The sequence below is a fragment of the Stigmatopora argus genome, chromosome 18, assembly GCF_051989625.1.
Source record: "Stigmatopora argus isolate UIUO_Sarg chromosome 18, RoL_Sarg_1.0, whole genome shotgun sequence".
Classification (NCBI taxonomy): Eukaryota; Metazoa; Chordata; class Actinopteri; order Syngnathiformes; family Syngnathidae; genus Stigmatopora; species Stigmatopora argus.
In genome coordinates, this window is record NC_135404.1 from 1,960,228 (window position 1) to 1,980,316 (window position 20,089).

Sequence of the window (20,089 nt, forward strand, 5' to 3'; positions counted from 1 at the left end):
TTTTTTTGCAAAAGATTTTATTATTTTACTACAACTTATAAATGATTAATTACAATTGCATGCTTTTCAGCACATCCTTGTCACACTTTGGGACAAAAGTTCACTTGGAACAGACCGCATATAAGGCGCCCGCGCGTATATGCTGCACCCTTAAAGTTGCCTTAACATTTTTGAATTTTACAATTTCTCACGTACAAACCGCATCCCTGATTGCCAATTTTCACCTCTGTATTTATGGTTTTAATAGGGAGTACAAATGTGTTCCTTTGAAGACAAAATCTAGAGAAAAATCATCACAAGTGGTATTTCTGAGATACTGTATGAATCAAAAGCATAATATTAGGGTCAATATCATAATTTAATATGCCTGTCTTTGGAAATGCAAAATATCAAATTATTCAATTTGAAAAAAGAAATAAGTCTATCTTGGTGAGAATCTGATGCTTTCTAATCATAGAAATTACAATTTTCTTACCAGAAGTTCAAGACAGGGTGTCTGCAGGTTGGAACAAGTGCAATTTTAGACTATTTTAGACTTTTTTAGACCATTGTGGGTTCAATTTAAGACCTTCACAAAGTATTAAAAATAAGAAAAAACAGACCCAGATTGCATTCAACTGACATTTATTGTCATTGAAACAAACACAGAGACTACAACACGCAATTTCAGTTTTTTTTTTTCAAAATAATGCCTCTACTTAAAATGCTGAACATTGAAAAGAACCACATTTATACATATTTTAGATATTGAGATGGGCAGAAAAAGAGAGAGCCCAGGAGTGATAGAATATGTGTGCGTGCACATGTAGTGTGCAGCACTACATGCTTCATAGCGCTGCACTTTTGGCAGCAATTTCGATCTCCAGATTCTTAAGCTGGGAGAGTTTGTCTTTAGCAGCCCTCCTCAGAGCATTTGATTTAGAGGGGAGCTGGGCCATTTTGATCCCTGTCTTGCCCTCCGCTTCCTCCGCCAACGCGTCTTGACTTCATGCAGACTGTCCCTTTTGACTTTGAGGTCTCGTATGTGCTCCTCTGCATGTCCCCTTTTCTCCCCTTGTGTCTCTGCCCAGACACCTTTGTGATTAGATCGTTCTTGACGAACTCGGCCACTCCAAATCGGATGATATAGGCGGTCTTGTCTCTTCCGCACTGGAATGTTTTCGCGATCGTCGAGTCGGGAAACATTAGTTTGAACAGTTCCCCGATGTTGTCTTTTGCTCTGTATGACTGGTGTTTCGCCACGGTGTTCAGTACCCACAAAGGATCAGCAGTCTATTGCTGAAGGAGCTTCGGAGGGACTCCACACTCATGCAGGGCGTGGGAGGTGCTGTCCATCATGGGAGGTGCTGTCCATCATGGATCGTATGTGTGTGTGTATATATATATATATATATGTGTGTGTGTGTGTGTATATATATATATATATATATATGTATATATATACTTCAGAGAGACGCTTATTTATTTATATATTTATTCATGTATTTATTTATTAACTTACTTATTAGCTATCTATTTATATCTAAAATGCCTTTCCTATTCCTGCATCCTCACCCTCTTGCTACTGTGACAACGAAATTTCCTGAATACGGGATGAATAAAGTTATCCAATCCAATCCAAAACTTCTGCCTTCATCGTTTGTGTCGAGCCCATTAGGTCCCGCATGTCATTTGAAGTATCATTTGTGGACGTGTCTGCCAACGAATAGAACTGGGCAATTCTGCGAGACTCACGTGCTGATTTCAGAGGCCTGGTGTTTATTGGATTTAACGAGGGATTCGAGTGCCTTTACTCCCAGGGTCCCGAGCTTCAATTGTCTTTTGCACAACGTGCAGTATGCCTCAGTGTCATTGTCAGGAACACGTTTGAGCCACTCCGCAAATCCTGTCGTTCGAGCCGGCAATCATTAAATCTGCATTTACCCATTGCTTATATTTTGTCCAACTGCCATTTTTCTTGCATTACTCGACAACTATTTGCGCCTCGCGCCAATATCCTGTGACGACCTACACACTTCCGCTTCACGTCTGTAGTTTTATTGTGCTTTCCGCTAACAGTGATTTCCGCTAACAGAACTATAAGGACAATAAGACACCAAAAAAATGGAACTGCGTTATAAATAGACGCAAGAAAAATATTTTTAAAATGTATTCTACATCGATATTTTGCACTTTTGCACTAGGTCTTAAATGACCCAAAGAGATTATAGACTTACAGTGGAAAATATCTCAGTATTTTAGACTTTTTTAGTCCTAAAATTGAAAATGTATGTTTTTAGACTTTTTAGACTTTTTTAGACTCCGTGGACACCCTGTTAAGATGTTGTGGCAGCCATATTGCTTGTAATGTCAAAATATCTCAATTCTTTTGAACAAAAAATAAAACAAAACAAAATTCAAAGTGGAATTTTGTTTTAATTCAAAATCAAGGCCAATTGCGTCTGGCCAGGAAGAGCACGTTTAACTAGGTTTAGACGGAGGCGCCCTAGGTAAGATGGCTGTGCCCCGGGGCTAGCAGTGACAGGAACGGGAGTTTTTTCACGTTTTATTCAAGATACGTACATTTTTTTCTTGAAATTCATTCCTGGACGTCAAAATTAATTTTGTTTAGTGTTTTAGCTGTTTATCTATTTTGAAATAAATGACCGTTTCAGCCGCATTCGATTGCGTCATGACTCCACGCCGCCATTGCGTCATGACGTCACGGCGGCATTTTGTCCTGACGTCATCGTGCCATAGCGGCGTCAACTTGCAGTTTCGTGCATGTCGTGTTTTTGAGTGCATATAAGCCGTACCCTCGATTCAGTCATCCTTTTTTGTCCGACAAAAGTGGCTTATATGAGAGTAAATACGGTAATTGTCATACCTTCACCATATTGGAACCCTTTAACATCCACTTCACATCATCATCATCCTGCAGTCCTATGAGAAAAAAAACAGGAACATTTCATAAGGAAAGGAAACGGACAATTTATAATGTACTATAATTTTGGGTATCAATCTCCACTTCTCAGTTTGTTAATTTAAATCCATAACTCCAAACCATCCCACACCAGCTGCCACCTATTCAACTTGTTTCCCTCTGTTCAGTATAACAGGGCCAAATGGATAAAGTATCCTTCCAAAAGCAATCATTGCTTGGAACACAAGAAAACAAAAACATAGGGATATCAGTTTGTAAAGTTTATACCTTTTAGAGGACTTCATGTCTACCCAAAATGCATTAGTGTTGCTGTTGAAGTATTCACTCATTCATTCATTTTCTGAACTGTCTATCCAAGCCAAGTAGGGGCACCAGGTGTGGTACACCCTGAATTGGGGCCAACCAATTTCAGGGCAGCATTAAGCATAGCAAAAGTAGGGTTTGTTACTGTGGTGTAATTTTAAATGGCAAATGGTTGTCGTTACTGTGGAGTAAATTTTGGCAGCACCCCAGAGGGTGGGGGGCTTTTTATTTTATTTCTTTATTTAACCTTATTTAACAAGCTATAAAACCAGTGAGATCAAGATCTCTTTCACAAGGGTGTCCTGACCAAGAGGTAAGCACCACGTACTAAAACAGTTACAGTCTTCCCTCAATTATTGCAACTTCCTTTATTGCAAATTCACTTCTTCGTGATTTTTTTCTGCTATTATTAATATATCTATACCTACACCTACACCTACACCTACACCTACACCTACACCTACACCTACACCTGCACCTGCACCTGCACCTACACCTACACCTACATCTTTATCTGTATATGAATATATATTTCATTTTTTTTAGTTCATAAAAATGTGAAAATCTACGCTAAAACTTGCAAGCGGAAGCCATTCCCGTCTTCCGCTTGCTCCTAGGACTCAGTACTGAAGAAAAACATATATACATATCTCTCAATTTCTGAACCGCTTTATCCTCATTGGGGATGCAGGGGGTGCTGGAGCCTATCCCAGCTGACTTCGGGACATAGGCGGGGAACACCCTGAATCGGTGACCAGTCGATCGCAGGGCACAAAGAGACGGACAACTATGCACTCTCACAACCATACCTAGGGGAAATTTAGAGTGTCCAATCAGTCTACCATGCATGTATTTGGAATGTGGGAGGAAACCGGAGTACCTGGAGGAAACCCACACAGGCCCGGGCAGAACATGCAAACTCCACACAGATGGACATGACCTGGATTTGAACCCAGGACCCCAGAGCTGTGAGGCTGATGCTTTAACCACTTGCCCCACTGGGCCATATCCATATCCATTTCACATGCATGTTTTTGGAATGTGGGAGGAAACCGGAGTAACGTATTTTCACGACTATATGGCTCACTGCATTTATAGGCGCAGTGTCAGTAACGAGTGATATTTCTGTATTTGACACACACAGGACGCACCACTTTTAAAGGCGCAACCAGGCATGGCAAAACACACACCAGCTTAAACATACGGACACACGCTAAAAACACGTTTTTAAAAAGGCAACAGAAGCAAAACTGAGTTCGGTTGTACTTTATTTAGCCATTTTACAATGTACTCACGTCATCATCACCCACAAATTCATCAAAGTTCTCATTTTCTGTGTCGGAATTGAACAATTGTCCAAATGAGTCATCGAAAACGCCAGGTTCCCTCTGTTCGTTGTCAGAGTCACCCGCATTGCCATGTGGCTCCACAGAAATGATGCCGGCTTTGGCAAAAGCTCGAACAACCGTGCAAGCAGACACGTTTGTCCAGGCGGCCACAATCCATTCACAAATAGTAGCTAGCATAACTAGCCCGGCACTTTAGTTAAGCCTCCGGGAATGACGACAAGCTAAGAGTACATTTTCGTGACTTGGTTTTTCCACCGTTGCTTCGGGGGGCCTTAGAAACCAAACAGAAATTGTTTTGCAATAAACACATGCCCACACTATATACGGGTACCTTGTAGGGGCGTGCCTTTAGCATCTGACCCCACCCACGTCCGCCTTCTCTCTATATAAGAAGCGTGTCGGCAAGAAATGTCCTTATCCAAGGCAAAGCACTCGTAACCGAACAAACAATTTTAAATGAACTTGGATTAGTATATACAGACACAATCAAACATACGTTTAATGTAACTTTACACAAAACTGAATTCTAATTGTGTCTTAATTTTTTTTACCTTCGTTCTGCGGGTTAGCTGTTTGGCACGCCTCCACCCTCACGTTCGCTATCGATGGGCTGTTTGATGTTGTATTCCCTTCAAAATATTCCGAAAATGATGCACACAAATGTCCTCACAATAGGATAACGCACAACCACTTACCAACGAGAAGTAGTCTTGAATGAGCGATCGCGGGAGCTAACAGCCTAAGGAAGGAAAAGCAGGAAATGCAACAGCTGCCTACCCACGTATTGATTGTGGGTAATGAAGTTTTATTCTGAGAAAGGGTGCCATTGGCTATCAGTGTTGTGTGCACGAGTATACTTCATTACCCAGAAAGTCCTCTTTTTGCCCGCGCATGCGCGTTGTGCGTTGTGCGTTTTCTGGTCCATGTGTAGGAGAAACTCGTTTGAAGAAATCGATCAGTGCTCGTAGATATCTGTTATACACGAAAGAGATGCGGCAAAAAAGACAGTGCGCTACGATGATAAACAGCCTCTCGTGTCATGGCCACCTGGCTTTCTTGCATCTCGAAATTTTTCTCTTATCTAGAGCGAATTATTTGCTCGAAATGTTCCTCGTATCTCGAGCATCTCGTAGGTTGAGCTGCTCGTATGTAGAGGTACCACTATATATATATATACATATATGTATGTATGTATATATATATATATATATATGTATGTATGTATATATATATGTATATATGTATGTATGTATATATATATGTATGTATGTATGTATGTATATATATATATATATATATATATATATCAGTGGCGGTCCGTGCATTTTCTCGTAGCGCCTTCAACGAATCAATCCAACCCTCAAAAACTATTTTATGGCTATAAAACCTCTACTGCAGCTAGAGCTGCGACACATAAAAATAATCAATAAATCAATGCACAAAAATTGGGTAAAATCCACTTCCTAGCAGCATTTCATGATTAAATACAAATACTGGAGCTTTTCAGACATTAAAACCGGGCCAGGGGGGCGATTTTCCCGGGAAAAGACAGCGATGAACGTCAATGGCGTACTGGCAAACATTGCCCGAAAATGGGGTAAAATCCAGCCGAAAACAGCATTTATTGATTAAATACAAATACTGGAGCTTTTAAGACATCAGAACCGGGCCCAGAGTATCATTTCCCTGGGAAAAAAGACAGCGATGAACGTCGATACGTCCATATAGTACGTCCATACGCGAAACGGCAAAAATTGCACTAAAATGGGGTAAAATCCACTTCCTAGCAGCATTTAGTGATTAAATACAAACACTGGAGCTTTTTAGATATAGTATTAGGGATATAGCCATATTTTACTCACCAAAAATCATTTTTAACTGTACATATATATCCATCCTCTTTTCTTTCTTCCTTCTTTTCTATCGCCATCGAAGCTAATGCTGAAAGTCGAGCCTGTCCTGTCGTATTTCTGGCATAGTCCGTCTTGAAAATGGCTTTAAATCAACACAACAATATACTATTTGCTTGTGCAGCTCGCTCCAGATAGTTTGGTAGCTCTGGCTAATCACTAGCCAATCATAGTTGGTGGAAGCGATGACGTATCCCTACACCTGCGAGAAGGCAATGACGTATCCCTACGCCTCCGACAAGGCATTGTGGTGTTGCCAACTCAAAATCTGATTGGTTAAAGCAACAGTCTTATCGACGCTTGTTCAATGCAGCAGAGCCTGCAGAACTGATTGTGAAGGCCTTGAGGAAGATTTCTGACCCTGGCAACAAATAATGGCTTAAATGGGATTGGTTAAATGCTTCAATATGAAAACACACATCTGGAAGCAGTGCAACGAGGGGGAAAAGCAATGAAAGGAAGCTAAGCGACAATTTGGAATTATTTAATAAGTACAGACGCTCCCCTACTTACGAACATTCAACTTACGAACAACGGTACATACGAACATGTCTGCAAATTGCGTTTAAGTCCAAAAATGTTCGCAAGTCCAATTTTGTATTTCGCGCCTTTTTCGGAGTAGTACTTCTTTCCGCCGCTAATACCGACGCCTGGCGCTGTGAGAGCTCAGCTCACCCAGCATCTACCTTCTTCTTCGTTGCAATGCGGAAGTGCGTGAATGTATCTCCAGTGTGCAAAGAACCTTTTTCATTTGTATCATTAAATATCTCATGCATCCAATATTGAATATGGTTGGTAAAAAGCTAAAGGCTTCTATTGAGGGAGTTGCAAGGAAGAGGCAAGCCATTTCATTTGAAACGAGTGGCAATAATAACGAAGCTTGATGCGCGTGAGAGTGGTGAGCGTTTCACGGGCATTGAATCGTTCGACCGTCAGTACCATTTATAAACAGAAAGATCAAGCAGCAGGACCCAAATATTGAACGTTGCACAAAGTTTGCAAATCAATTGAATGATGCCATACAGTGCTACCGCATCATTTATGATGAAAAAAAGAAGAAAACTGTGCAATCGTCATTAGGTCGCTTCTTTTGGCCAGTTTCTAATACATAAATCTCTCTCTCTCTCTACAGTACTGTACATATTCTCTCCATTTTATTAAATGTTTTTTTTCAGAACAAACCAATGCGTGTTACTTATACAAGCCTTAAACATACAAATGCACTTATATAAACCTTCAGTATACTTATATCGGCCTTAAACATAAATTATAATACAAAATATAGCACTGAATCAACTTACAAACAAATTCAACTTATGAACAATCGCTCGGAACCAATTGCGTTCGTAAGTAGGGGAGCGTCTGTATTGATGGACGAAATATAATATGATTCAGATATTTCTTAGGCCAGCAGAGAAGGCCTTGAAGGCCCTGACGACCCACCACTGATATATATATATATATATATATATATATATATATATATATATATATATATATATATATCTTACTCGATAATACGAGAGGAGTATACAGTGGTACCTCGTCATACGACCGCTCATCATACAAAATGCTCGTCTTACGGGGGAAATTTCGATCGAATAATTCGCCCGTGATGCGGTCAAAATTTCGTGATGCGACCAAGCCAGGTGGCCATGGCATTTTTTTTTGCATATCTTTCGTGTATAACAATATTTACGAGCACCGGAGGAGTTATTCAGACCAGGAAACGCACAACGCGCATGCGCGGGGAAAAGAGGGCTTTCTGGGTAATGAAGTATACTCATGCACAGCTCAGCTGCTGCATTTCCTGTTATTTTTATCTAATACGAGGAGTAGTATATTACTTCTCTTTGGCTGCTCATAAGAACATCGGGGCACTGGCTCGCAACAGCATCCCCGGTAGCAACTCTATCATAGGCGCCGTTCGAGGGGATGCGAACACAGATGCTACAAGCTAAAAGGAGCCGCTAGCCAGTGCCCCCGAAGCTCCCATGAGCAGCGGTGCGATCGCTGATAAGACTGCTGCTCGTTGGCAAGTGGTCGTGCGTTCTCCGGTTGTGAGGACATTTGTGTGCATCATTTTCGGAATATTTTGAAGGGAATAGTACGACAGCAAACAGCCCATCGATAGCGAACGTGAGGGTGGAGTGTTTGTTCTGTTTACGAGTGCGTTGTGTGGAAGAAAAAAAAACCTGAAGCCCCCCGCCCCTTTTGTGCCCCTCTCCCCTCGGCGAAATCCGACCAATTTTAGTTAGATTAAACACTTTATTTCTATTAAACCACTCGTTATTTATTACTTTGTCAATATATGGCGAATTATAAGAAATAAAACATTTTTTTCAATCCAATATCCTGTTTTTGGTGTTTTTTTCAGAGAGTTGGAACAAATTAATTTGTTTCCCATTCATTTCAATGGGAAACTTTCCCTCGAGTTACGAGAATCTTGTCATACGAGCTCAGTCCCGGAACGGATTAAGCTCGTATCTTGAGGTACCACTGTACTACTTCTCGTTGGCAAGTGGTCCTGGATTATCCTATTGTGAGGACATTTGCGTGCATTATTTTGGGAATATTTTGAAGGGAAGACTAAAGCAAACAACCCTCGATAGGTTCCTTTTAACTGCAGCTGAGCGGGGCAAATAGCATATAGTATAAAAATGTAAAACAAAATTAGAATTAAGTTTAATGTAAGGTTAGATTAAATGTATTTTTGAGAGTGTCTGTATCGTAATCCAAGTTCATTTAAATTTGTTTATGTTATGTTACGAGCGCGTTGCCGTGCAAATAGTGTTTGATTATTTACTCTGAAATGCGAATTCCATTGTGGCAATAAATGTACACAATCTGTGCCTGAGGGTGTCTATTTTGTTGTAACTTAGTCCTGCTGCTGGGGTCCTGGGTTCAAATCGAGGTCGGTTCACCTGTGTGGAGTTTGCATGTTCTCCCCGGGGCTCTGTGGGTTTCCTGCGGGTACTCCGGTTTCCTCCTACATTCCAAAAACATCCATGCTAGGCTTGTTGGACATTCTAAATTGCCCTCAAAATGTTTTTATATTGCATATAAATGTATCGAATATATTTTTCATTGACATATATAGCACTTTTATAATCTTCTCAAGAGATGATTAGCTACAGTAGACTACACATTAGTGGTTACAACTTCTGTGCACTGTCTCCAAGTTTAGCATATTGGGACCGCCGTGAACATATGTGAGCAATTACAAGTTTCTAAGTGGCTTCAACTAAAACCACTAAAACTGGCCCTCCCATCTTTCCCACCGATTAGTAAGTCGTTCGGTTATTTTCAGCTCCCTTTCAGTCAGACCTGGGCAATTATTTTCTAACATGTGGTCCACATACATTTTTTATTGTGATCAAAAGCCAGATCAACAATAACTTGATATTCATTATTTTCAGTACCTATTGTATTTCATTGAATAAGACAAAAATATATATTATGTCTCATCTCTCATCTCATTTTCTGAATCGCTTTATCCTCACTAGGGTCATGGGGGGTGCTGGAGCCTATCCCAGCTGACTTCGGGCCAGAGGCAGAGGACACCCTGAATTGGTGGTGTAGAAGAGAGCTATTTTTTGCGTGTGCTGCAATGAACAGCTGTCAAAGAGCTAACTTCTATTTGCAAATTCTTTTATTCTCTTAAGTGGACAGAAGGTACAAACTTGATTCCAAGACAAGAACACAAAGTGAAAACAGAACATAGAACAATAATACAAATTAAAACACACATGGAAAGAACATTCAGACAAATACAGACCAGTCTCGGCCCCCACTCCTTCCACCCTTCAGTGGCTTCCGAGTCTCAGAGAGGCTCTCAAGGCACGTCCACTTTTAAGACTACTATATGCAAATGAACAAGTGGGTGTAACTCAAGTCATGCCCAGTTCCAAGGAGATGAGTTGAGAACAAAAAGGTATGAACTCCCCTTGCTCATCACAATAGCCAGGAATAGAGCAACAATTCATGTCTCCTTTTGGGCCTCCCTGCTTGGGTAACTGAATTAGTTATGTAAAAGCGTAAATTCCGAAGACATTCTGTCTCCAAACCAAAAGATAGCTAACAACCTACATATAGATACACATTATTTTAAAGCAATGAAAGAATACATGTTGATTATAAGAAATATTTCTCTTCAATGGCCAGCCAATCGCAGCGCAAAAGGAGACAAACAACCATTCACGCTCACACTCATACCTAGGCCTAGGGGCAATTTTAGACGGACAACCATGTACACCAGTGGTTCCCAAACTATCTTACCTGACGCCCCCCTTCTTGCTTCCAGTAGACCCGCACGCCCCCCCTCCCACTTCCTCTTTTGCTCATGTGAACTTATTTTTATTTTAATGCATTTATTTCTTAGCATTGTTCAGGAAAACAGATCTCTGTTAATAGAAAACAGGTTGGACCGTTGGAGTGACTGCTATAATCATATTTTGCATGTATTTAATGGCAGATATTTGTTCTTTGATTTTATTATTCCTTATAATCTATTTAAACATTTTTTTTAGCAGATGACTTCACGCCCCCCTTGAATTCTCTTTACGCCTCCCTAGGGGGGCACGCCCCCCAGTTTGGGAACCACTGATGTACACTCACACCCATACCTAGGGGAAATTTAGGGGGTCCAATCAGCCTACCATGCATGTCTTTGGAATGGGGGAGGAAACCGGAGTACCTGGAGAAAACCGATGCAGGCCCGGGGAGAACATGCAAACTCCACACAGGTGGACTGACCTGGATTTGAACCCACGACTCCCACTGTGAGGCCAAGGCGCTAACCACTCATTCGCCGGGCCGCCCTGTGTGTTATTACATGAATGAGAAAATTAGTGAATAATTAAAAAACTATATATTTGTTTGTCTTATTCAATGAAATACAATAGGCATTGAAAATAATGAAGATCAAGTTATTGTTGATCTTGCCTTTGATCACAATAAAAAATGTTTAAGTGAACCACATGTTAGAAAATAATTGCCCAGGTCTGAGTTAAAGGGAGCTGAAAATAACCAAAAGAGACTTACTAATTGGTGGGTAGTGATGGGAGGGGCAGTTTTAGAGGTTTTAGTTGAAGCCACTTCGACGCTTGTAATAACTCACATATGTTCACGGCAGTCCCAATATGCTAAACTTGGAGACACAGTGCACAGAAGTTGTGACCACTAATGTGTAGGCTACTGTAGCTAATCATCTCTTGAGAAGATTATAAAAGTGCTATATATGTCAGTGAAAAATATATTCGATACATTTATATGCAATATAAAAACATTTTGAGGGCAATTTAGAGTGTCCAACAAGCCTAGTATGGATGTCTTTGGAATGTAGGAGGAAACTGGAGTACCCCCAGGAAACCCACAGAGCCCCGGGGAGAACATGCGAACTCCACACAGGTGAACCAACCTCGATTGGAACCCAGGACCCCAGCAGCAGGACTAAGTTACAACAAAATAGACATACCCTCAGGCACAGATTGTGTACATTTATTGCCACAGTGGAATTCGCATTTCAGAGTAAATAATCAAACACATGCTTTGGCGAAGAGAACTGAATAACTGAATGAGTACAGAGGAATAAGACCATAATAGTAACATTCAATGCAAATGTTGTAATAATTAGAACATTTGATTTTCAGTAATTAGAATCTGGTGTAGAGGTTCCAGAGCTGCCAACTACTCCGGAATTTCAGGAGTTTACCCGGAAATGCAGCGCAAACTCCGGGACTCCGCACAACCTCGCTAAACCCTGGAAATCCAAAAAAATGTCACTTTTTTAAAGCAACCATTTCGGAAAAGTACCAAATTTTCAATTTAAATGCCTCGAAATTCACACCATTGCTACGGCTTCCGTCATCTTGATACAACACTGTAAACCGGAAGAATTCGGTAAGAAAGAGTGCATTGTGAATCATCCGAGTTACATGTTCTGATGAATGATTCGTCTTGTGTGACTTAAGTGCATATGGATTTTGCGTGAATTGCATTCACTCCGGATAAACTCTGGAAATTGGACCACGGTACTCCTGAAATGGGGTCGAGGGAGGTAGGCAGCTCTGAGGTTCACTCGCCTGACTTCAGTGAGGGCAGGGACGGGCTCGATTCCGCAGGTGCCGGTATGATTGTGAGTGCAAATGTTCTTCTGTCTCTCTGTGTGCCCTATGGCTGACCGGTGACCACTCTAGGGTATGTTCTGCCTTTCGCCCGAAGTCAACTGGGATAGGCTCCAGTAACCCCATGAATAAATAATTAAAATCAAATTTCTGATAATCAAATGGTTACTCTTGGACAGACGAGAAAACATTAACTTAGTAGTAGTCCCGCTTTATTGTGATTCATGTGATTCATAGCTCATTAAAAAAAAAATCTTTCGCGAAATGTTGTTAGGGAAACAGCACAACCCCATCGTTTATAAAGTAAATCACACATGATTTAGATTATAATAGCGTTCGGTAATTTAAAATTGACATATTTTTTTCTAAGAACAGCTGTCTCCGAGTTCGTATGGACATGTAAAGGTCTGATTGGCAGATAAGCATTTAATATCTTCTGCATGCGTTTACAAACAAAGCACTAACCTAGACTCCTTAACGGATGGATAGCCATGGAATCGCACGTCCCGGTCCCGTTCTTGCGCACATGGGTTGCTTTCCCTCTGTTTCGTATCATATTGGTAATAAGGGGGCTTGCTTTTCTATAGCCCGCGACCTTCCGTCACTGCTGTATACTTGAATGTTTCTTGCAAAGCACGTTTATTTTTTGCCTGGTTTAACTGGCTCAGGGTCGAGCCAACCTTCTCAATGGTGACGTAATCAAAACTGGATTTAACAAACCACTCATCATACAACTCTCGATGTTCTGTGTCCAATATTTGGAAAACGTTAAAGGTCCCTTTCAAAGTAAAATTTCAACATATTGGTTCAACATGTCAATACCTCTAGAATGACCTACATGTGACATATTAGTGGGGAAAACCCTCCTTTTTCAAATATGAAAGTAACTGGTACCTCACTTTATAAGAAAAGACAATATGAAATATGATTTTTTAAAGTATTTTATTGTACTGTTGTGCAATAAAGATAAGACAAGTCCCTCCTTACACTATGAGAAGTAAAGAATAAAACCTGCAGAAATTTTGACAGGCATCTTTATTTTTATAAATTTGACTTCAAACCAAAAGTTGCTGTGCAATATTTAAAAAAATAATCAACTGAAAACATCATCACTATTGGCACGCAGAATATTTTCAGCCTCACAAAAAGAAACTGTGTAAATGTACTTCACATATGGTCATTTACAACAATAAAAAATAAAAAAAGTTGCATGAACTAATCCATTTCAACAAAAGATAACAGGTTTTTGATTTTTGCAATGTTTACAGAACATTTACCTAAATTGGATTGGATTGGATTGGATAACTTTATTCATCCCTTATTCGGGAAATTTCATTGTCACAGTAGCAAGAGGGTGAGGATGCAGAAATAGGAAAGGCATCTTAGACATAAATAGATAGGTAATAAGTAAGTTAATAAATAAATAATAATATCAAGTAAGAAAAATATTACAGGCTCTCCTCAAATGAGACAGTGGGTTAAGGACATTTTCGATAAGGGTGCTCTTTGCGCACAGCTATTTACGAGGCATTTAAAAAAGAAGAAGGAAAGAAAACGCCAGGGATTATTGACATGGATCTTTTGGATTGGATTGGAAAATTTTATTCATCCCGTATTCGGTAAATTTCATTGTGACAGTAGCAAGAGGGTGAGAATGCAGATACAGGAAAAGGCATAGTTATAGGTTAGACAGTACAGTCGCAAAAGCCGCAGAACAACAAAGCAAAAGCACAAAGTACAAAGCAAATCAAAGTAAATGGGATCATTAAGAATTACCGAATTAAATCATTGAGACAGAAAAGCAGCAAAAGCACAAAACGAGCAAAAGTGGACGGAGCTACCACCACCAGCTGCCACTTGAACGGTGCCATCTTGGTTGCGGTAGCAAAAACGGATACAAACTCAAAAAGACGTTGTAAAGTTGGACAAAAACTGGAACCACACACAGGAGGTCTTCCACAAGATGGGGAACTTCTGCAGACTGTGACCGAGGTAGAGAATATGCAGAGTCACTCTTCCAAGCTTATCCGCACAGTTCCTCAGTAGTCTGGAGCTGAAGACAACAGTAGCAGAGTAGAGCCCCTCGACTCCGTTTCTGGCCTGGTAAGCGCCGACAGCTCTTCCATCTTATCCCACGATGGAATGGTTGGTCAGAAGCGTTGCTTCTTCTCCCGGCACTTTTGTCCAGCTCCGAATTTTCAGCGGCATTGAGGTGTTGCTCCTTCTGCTGCGTATTGTAACAGCTAGTCCCATGTGTATGACAGCGCAGGCATGGCTGAATGGTTCCAAAAAAGAAGTACCAGAAAGAAGCCAGGCTAATAGAACAAGGAAAGTTGTAAAAACATTAAATTAAAAAGTATAAAGTACAAAGTAAAATAAAAAGGAATGTATTAAGAAATATTATAATCTAATTTAAAAAAGATAGAAGGGCTGTAAAACATGAAAAACAAATAAGAGTGCACAGAGCTACTGCCACTGGCTGCCGCGTGAACGGCGCCATTTAGTCTGTCAGCTTGGTGTTGTCCTGCATCTCATAATCGCTTATTTTAAAATAAATAAAATCAGACTTAGGCTTGTCATCATCATTGACTAGACAAAAGCCTAATTGTCATCATACCCAGCTGCGTATGACGAAATTGAAGGTGCTTCTCCACGAAGTGCACTTTTCTGGCCGCGTTATTGTCATTCATGCTCCGTGCTAGCCTCTATTGCTAACATGCTAAAAGCATGTTTCCACATCATCCTCTTCTCATGAGCGTTGGTCTGGAACTAGCGTTCATCTTTCAGCAGCGCCCCCGTTCTCTGTGGTGTTCGGGTGGTTAATTGCAGTTTAAAATGAAGTTTTTAATATTATTGTTGACAATTATTTCACGATAATTCTCGTTATCGTTTTATCTCCCAGCTCTAAGCAAATGTTGCATCGCAGCAGTGGCGGGCCGTGCATTTCACACCTAGGCCTTCAGTAGTGCGGTGTGTGAATCAATCCAACCCTCAATAAGTATTTTATGGCTATAAAACCTTTAATGTAGCTACAGCTGTGACACATATAAAAAAGAATCAATAATAACCTAAAAAACTAAATATTACATAGGAAAATAGACATGTTTTACTCAACAAAAATTATTTTTATTTATACACAAAATCCATCCTTCTTTCTTTCGTCAAGAAGATTTCAAATTACTCTGTCGTACAGATTAAACGTGCGTTTCAGGTCCATCAAGAAGTTCTTTTCTATCGCCATCAAAGCTATTGCAGTCGAGTCTGTCCTGTTGTATTTCTGCCATAAGTTTTGATTCTGTTTCGGGCTGAAAATGTGCCGTTCAACAGTTCAACAGAAGCAGTGGACACGGGGATGGTCACTGTAAAACCCACTGATGTGCACTGTTCCCTCTAAGCTGCGCGCATGCGCAATTGCGCACTACTCTCGTCTTCTCTGCGCAGCAGCAATCCTATGGCGCGCAGTAAAAAAAACGTTTTTTTTTTTTTTTTTTTAACCCTTTCTTCATGATGGCGCCGTTTAAGCGGCAGCCAGTGGCAGTAGTTCTGTCCACTTATGTTTTTCGTGTTTTACAGCATGTTTTACATGAAAAATTAGAGGGAACATTGACATGCACCTGCTTGTGGCAGGTGTGATACTGGTGTGCCCATAGCGAGCAATGATGATGTCGTGACCGGATGATTCGACTAAAGACGTTTTGCCGACGGACGTTTGACAGACGGACAGGTCTCCGAATGAACATTCGTTCAAACAGCGTTTAATGATTAAATACAAATACTAGTATTTGTATTTAATCATTAAACGCTGTTTTCAGCTGGATTTGACCGAATTTGAGAGCATTTTGAGCCGTTTGGCGAATAGACGTATATGGACGTTTTTTTGCCTCCATCGCGACATCATCGCGACATTTTACCGAGGAATTCACTTCCCTGGGCTCGGCTCTAATGTCCAAAGAGCTCCAGTATTTGTATTTAATCATTAAACGCTGTTTTCGGCTGGATTTGACCGAATTTGAGAGCATTTTGAGCCGTTTGGCGAATGGACGTATATAGACGTTTTTTTGCCTCCATCGCGATATCATCACGACATTTTACCGAGGAATTCACTTCCCTGGGCTCGGTTCTAATGTCCAAAGAGCTCCAGTATTTGTATTTAATCATTAAATGCTGTTTTAGGATGGATTTGACCCGATTGCTGTCATTTTACGGCTCGGTTCTGCTACATCTGCCCGCCCAAGAGTGCTTATTCCTGGGCTGCCATTGATGGTAGACTAACATTGATTTTTACTATAATTTGGACAACACCGGCGGCGGGCCGGATTAAAAATCCTAACGGGCCGTATATGGCCCGCGGGCCGAGGTTGAAAAACTTGTACACACACGATCCGGGGGCGGGGCGAGCGCGCGAATCCCGTTTCGGCGAAACCTCCGTTCGGCCGAATGAACGTTCGGCGGAACGTCCATTCGGCGACCTGCCCGTCTGTCAAACGTCCGTCGGCGAAATGTCTTTAGGCGAATCATCCGAGTACCGATGATGTCGCTCACACTGGTACGCACATGTATACACACGCACACGTATACACACGCACACGTATACACACGCACACGTATACACACGCACACGTATACACACGCACACGTATACACACGCACACGTATACACACGCACACGTATACACACGCACACGTATACACACGCACACGTATACACACGCACACGTATACACACGCACACGTATACACACGCACACGTATACACACGCACACGTATACACACGCACACGTATACACACGCACACGTATACACACGCACACGTATACACACGCACACGTATACACACGCACACGTATACACACGCACACGTATACACACGCACACGTATACACACGCACACGTATACACACGCACACGTATACACACGCACACGTATACACACGCACACGTATACACACGCACACGTATACACACGCACACGTATACACACGCACACGTATACACACGCACACGTATACACACGCACACGTATACACACGCACACGTATACACACGCACACGTATACACACGCACACGTATACACACGCACACGTATACACACGCACACGTATACACACGCACACGTATACACACGCACACGTATACACACGCACACGTATACACACGCACACGTATACACACGCACACGTATACACACGCACACGTATACACACGCACACGTATACACACGCACACGTATACACACGCACACGTATACACACGCACACGTATACACACGCACACGTATACACACGCACACGTATACACACGCACACGTATACACACGCACACGTATACACACGCACACGTATACACACGCACACGTATACACACGCACACGTATACACACGCACACGTATACACACGCACACGTATACACACGCACACGTATACACACGCACACGTATACACACGCACACGTATACACACGCACACGTATACACACGCACACGTATACACACGCACACGTATACACACGCACACGTATACACACGCACACGTATACACACGCACACGTATACACACGCACACGTATACACACGCACACGTATACACACGCACACGTATACACACGCACACGTATACACACGCACACGTATACACACGCACACGTATACACACGCACACGTATACACACGCACACGTATACACACGCACACGTATACACACGCACACGTATACACACGCACACGTATACACACGCACACGTATACACACGCACACGTATACACACGCACACGTATACACACGCACACGTATACACACGCACACGTATACACACGCACACGTATACACACGCACACGTATACACACGCACACGTATACACACGCACACGTATACACACGCACACGTATACACACGCACACGTATACACACGCACACGTATACACACGCACACGTATACACACGCACACGTATACACACGCACACGTATACACACGCACACGTATACACACGCACACGTATACACACGCACACGTATACACACGCACACGTATACACACGCACACGTATACACACGCACACGTATACACACGCACACGTATACACACGCACACGTATACACACGCACACGTATACACACGCACACGTATACACACGCACACGTATACACACGCACACGTATACACACGCACACGTATACACACGCACACGTATACACACGCACACGTATACACACGCACACGTATACACACGCACACGTATACACACGCACACGTATACACACGCACACGTATACACACGCACACGTATACACACGCACACGTATACACACGCACACGTATACACACGCACACGTATACACACGCACACGTATACACACGCACACGTATACACACGCACACGTATACACACGCACACGTATACACACGCACACGTATACACACGCACACGTATACACACGCACACGTATACACACGCACACGTATACACACGCACACGTATACACACGCACACGTATACACACGCACACGTATACACACGCACACGTATACACACGCACACGTATACACACGCACACGTATACACACGCACACGTATACACACGCACACGTATACACACGCACACGTATACACACGCACACGTATACACACGCACACGTATACACACGCACACGTATACACACGCACACGTATACACACGCACACGTATACACACGCACACGTATACACACGCACACGTATACACACGCACACGTATACACACGCACACGTATACACACGCACACGTATACACACGCACACGTATACACACGCACACGTATACACACGCACACGTATACACACGCACACGTATACACACGCACACGTATACACACGCACACGTATACACACGCACACGTATACACACGCACACGTATACACACGCACACGTATACACACGCACACGTATACACACGCACACGTATACACACGCACACGTATACACACGCACACGTATACACACGCACACGTATACACACGCACACGTATACACACGCACACGTATACACACGCACACGTATACACACGCACACTGTATACACACGCACATGTATACACACGCACATGTATACACACGCACATGTATACACACGCACATGTATACACACGCACATGTATACACACGCACATGTATACACACGCACATGTATACACACGCACATGTATACACACGCACATGTATACACACGCACATGTATACACACGCACATGTATACACACGCACATGTATACACACGCACATGTATACACACGCACATGTATACACACGCACATGTATACACACGCACATGTATACACACGCACATGTATACACACGCACATGTATACACACGCACATGTATACACACGCACATGTATACACACGCACATGTATACACACGCACATGTATACACACGCACATGTATACACACGCACATGTATACACACGCACATGTATACACACGCACATGTATACACAC

At 42.0% G+C, this 20,089-nt stretch overlaps 1 protein-coding gene across 3 annotated transcripts in view; it reads right to left on the reverse strand.

The window, feature by feature from the left end:
- The window catches only part of LOC144092541 (1-phosphatidylinositol 4,5-bisphosphate phosphodiesterase delta-3-A-like), a 102,022-nt gene extending 88,683 nt beyond the window's left edge, over positions 1 to 13,339 (reverse strand). For 2 of the 3 annotated variants that reach the window (XM_077625420.1, XM_077625422.1), the window contains exons 1-2: positions 13,076 to 13,339; positions 2,867 to 2,922 (exon numbers count right to left, since the gene is read on the reverse strand). In XM_077625420.1, the coding sequence (XP_077481546.1) occupies positions 2,867 to 2,922; positions 13,076 to 13,166 (147 nt within the window). In that variant the 5' untranslated portion in view covers positions 13,167 to 13,339. Of the gene's footprint in view, positions 1 to 2,866; positions 2,923 to 11,240; positions 11,306 to 13,075 lie in introns of all 3 variants that reach the window. The other variant, XM_077625421.1, reaches the window with a different exon arrangement.
- Between the last annotated feature and the right edge of the window lie 6,750 nt (positions 13,340 to 20,089).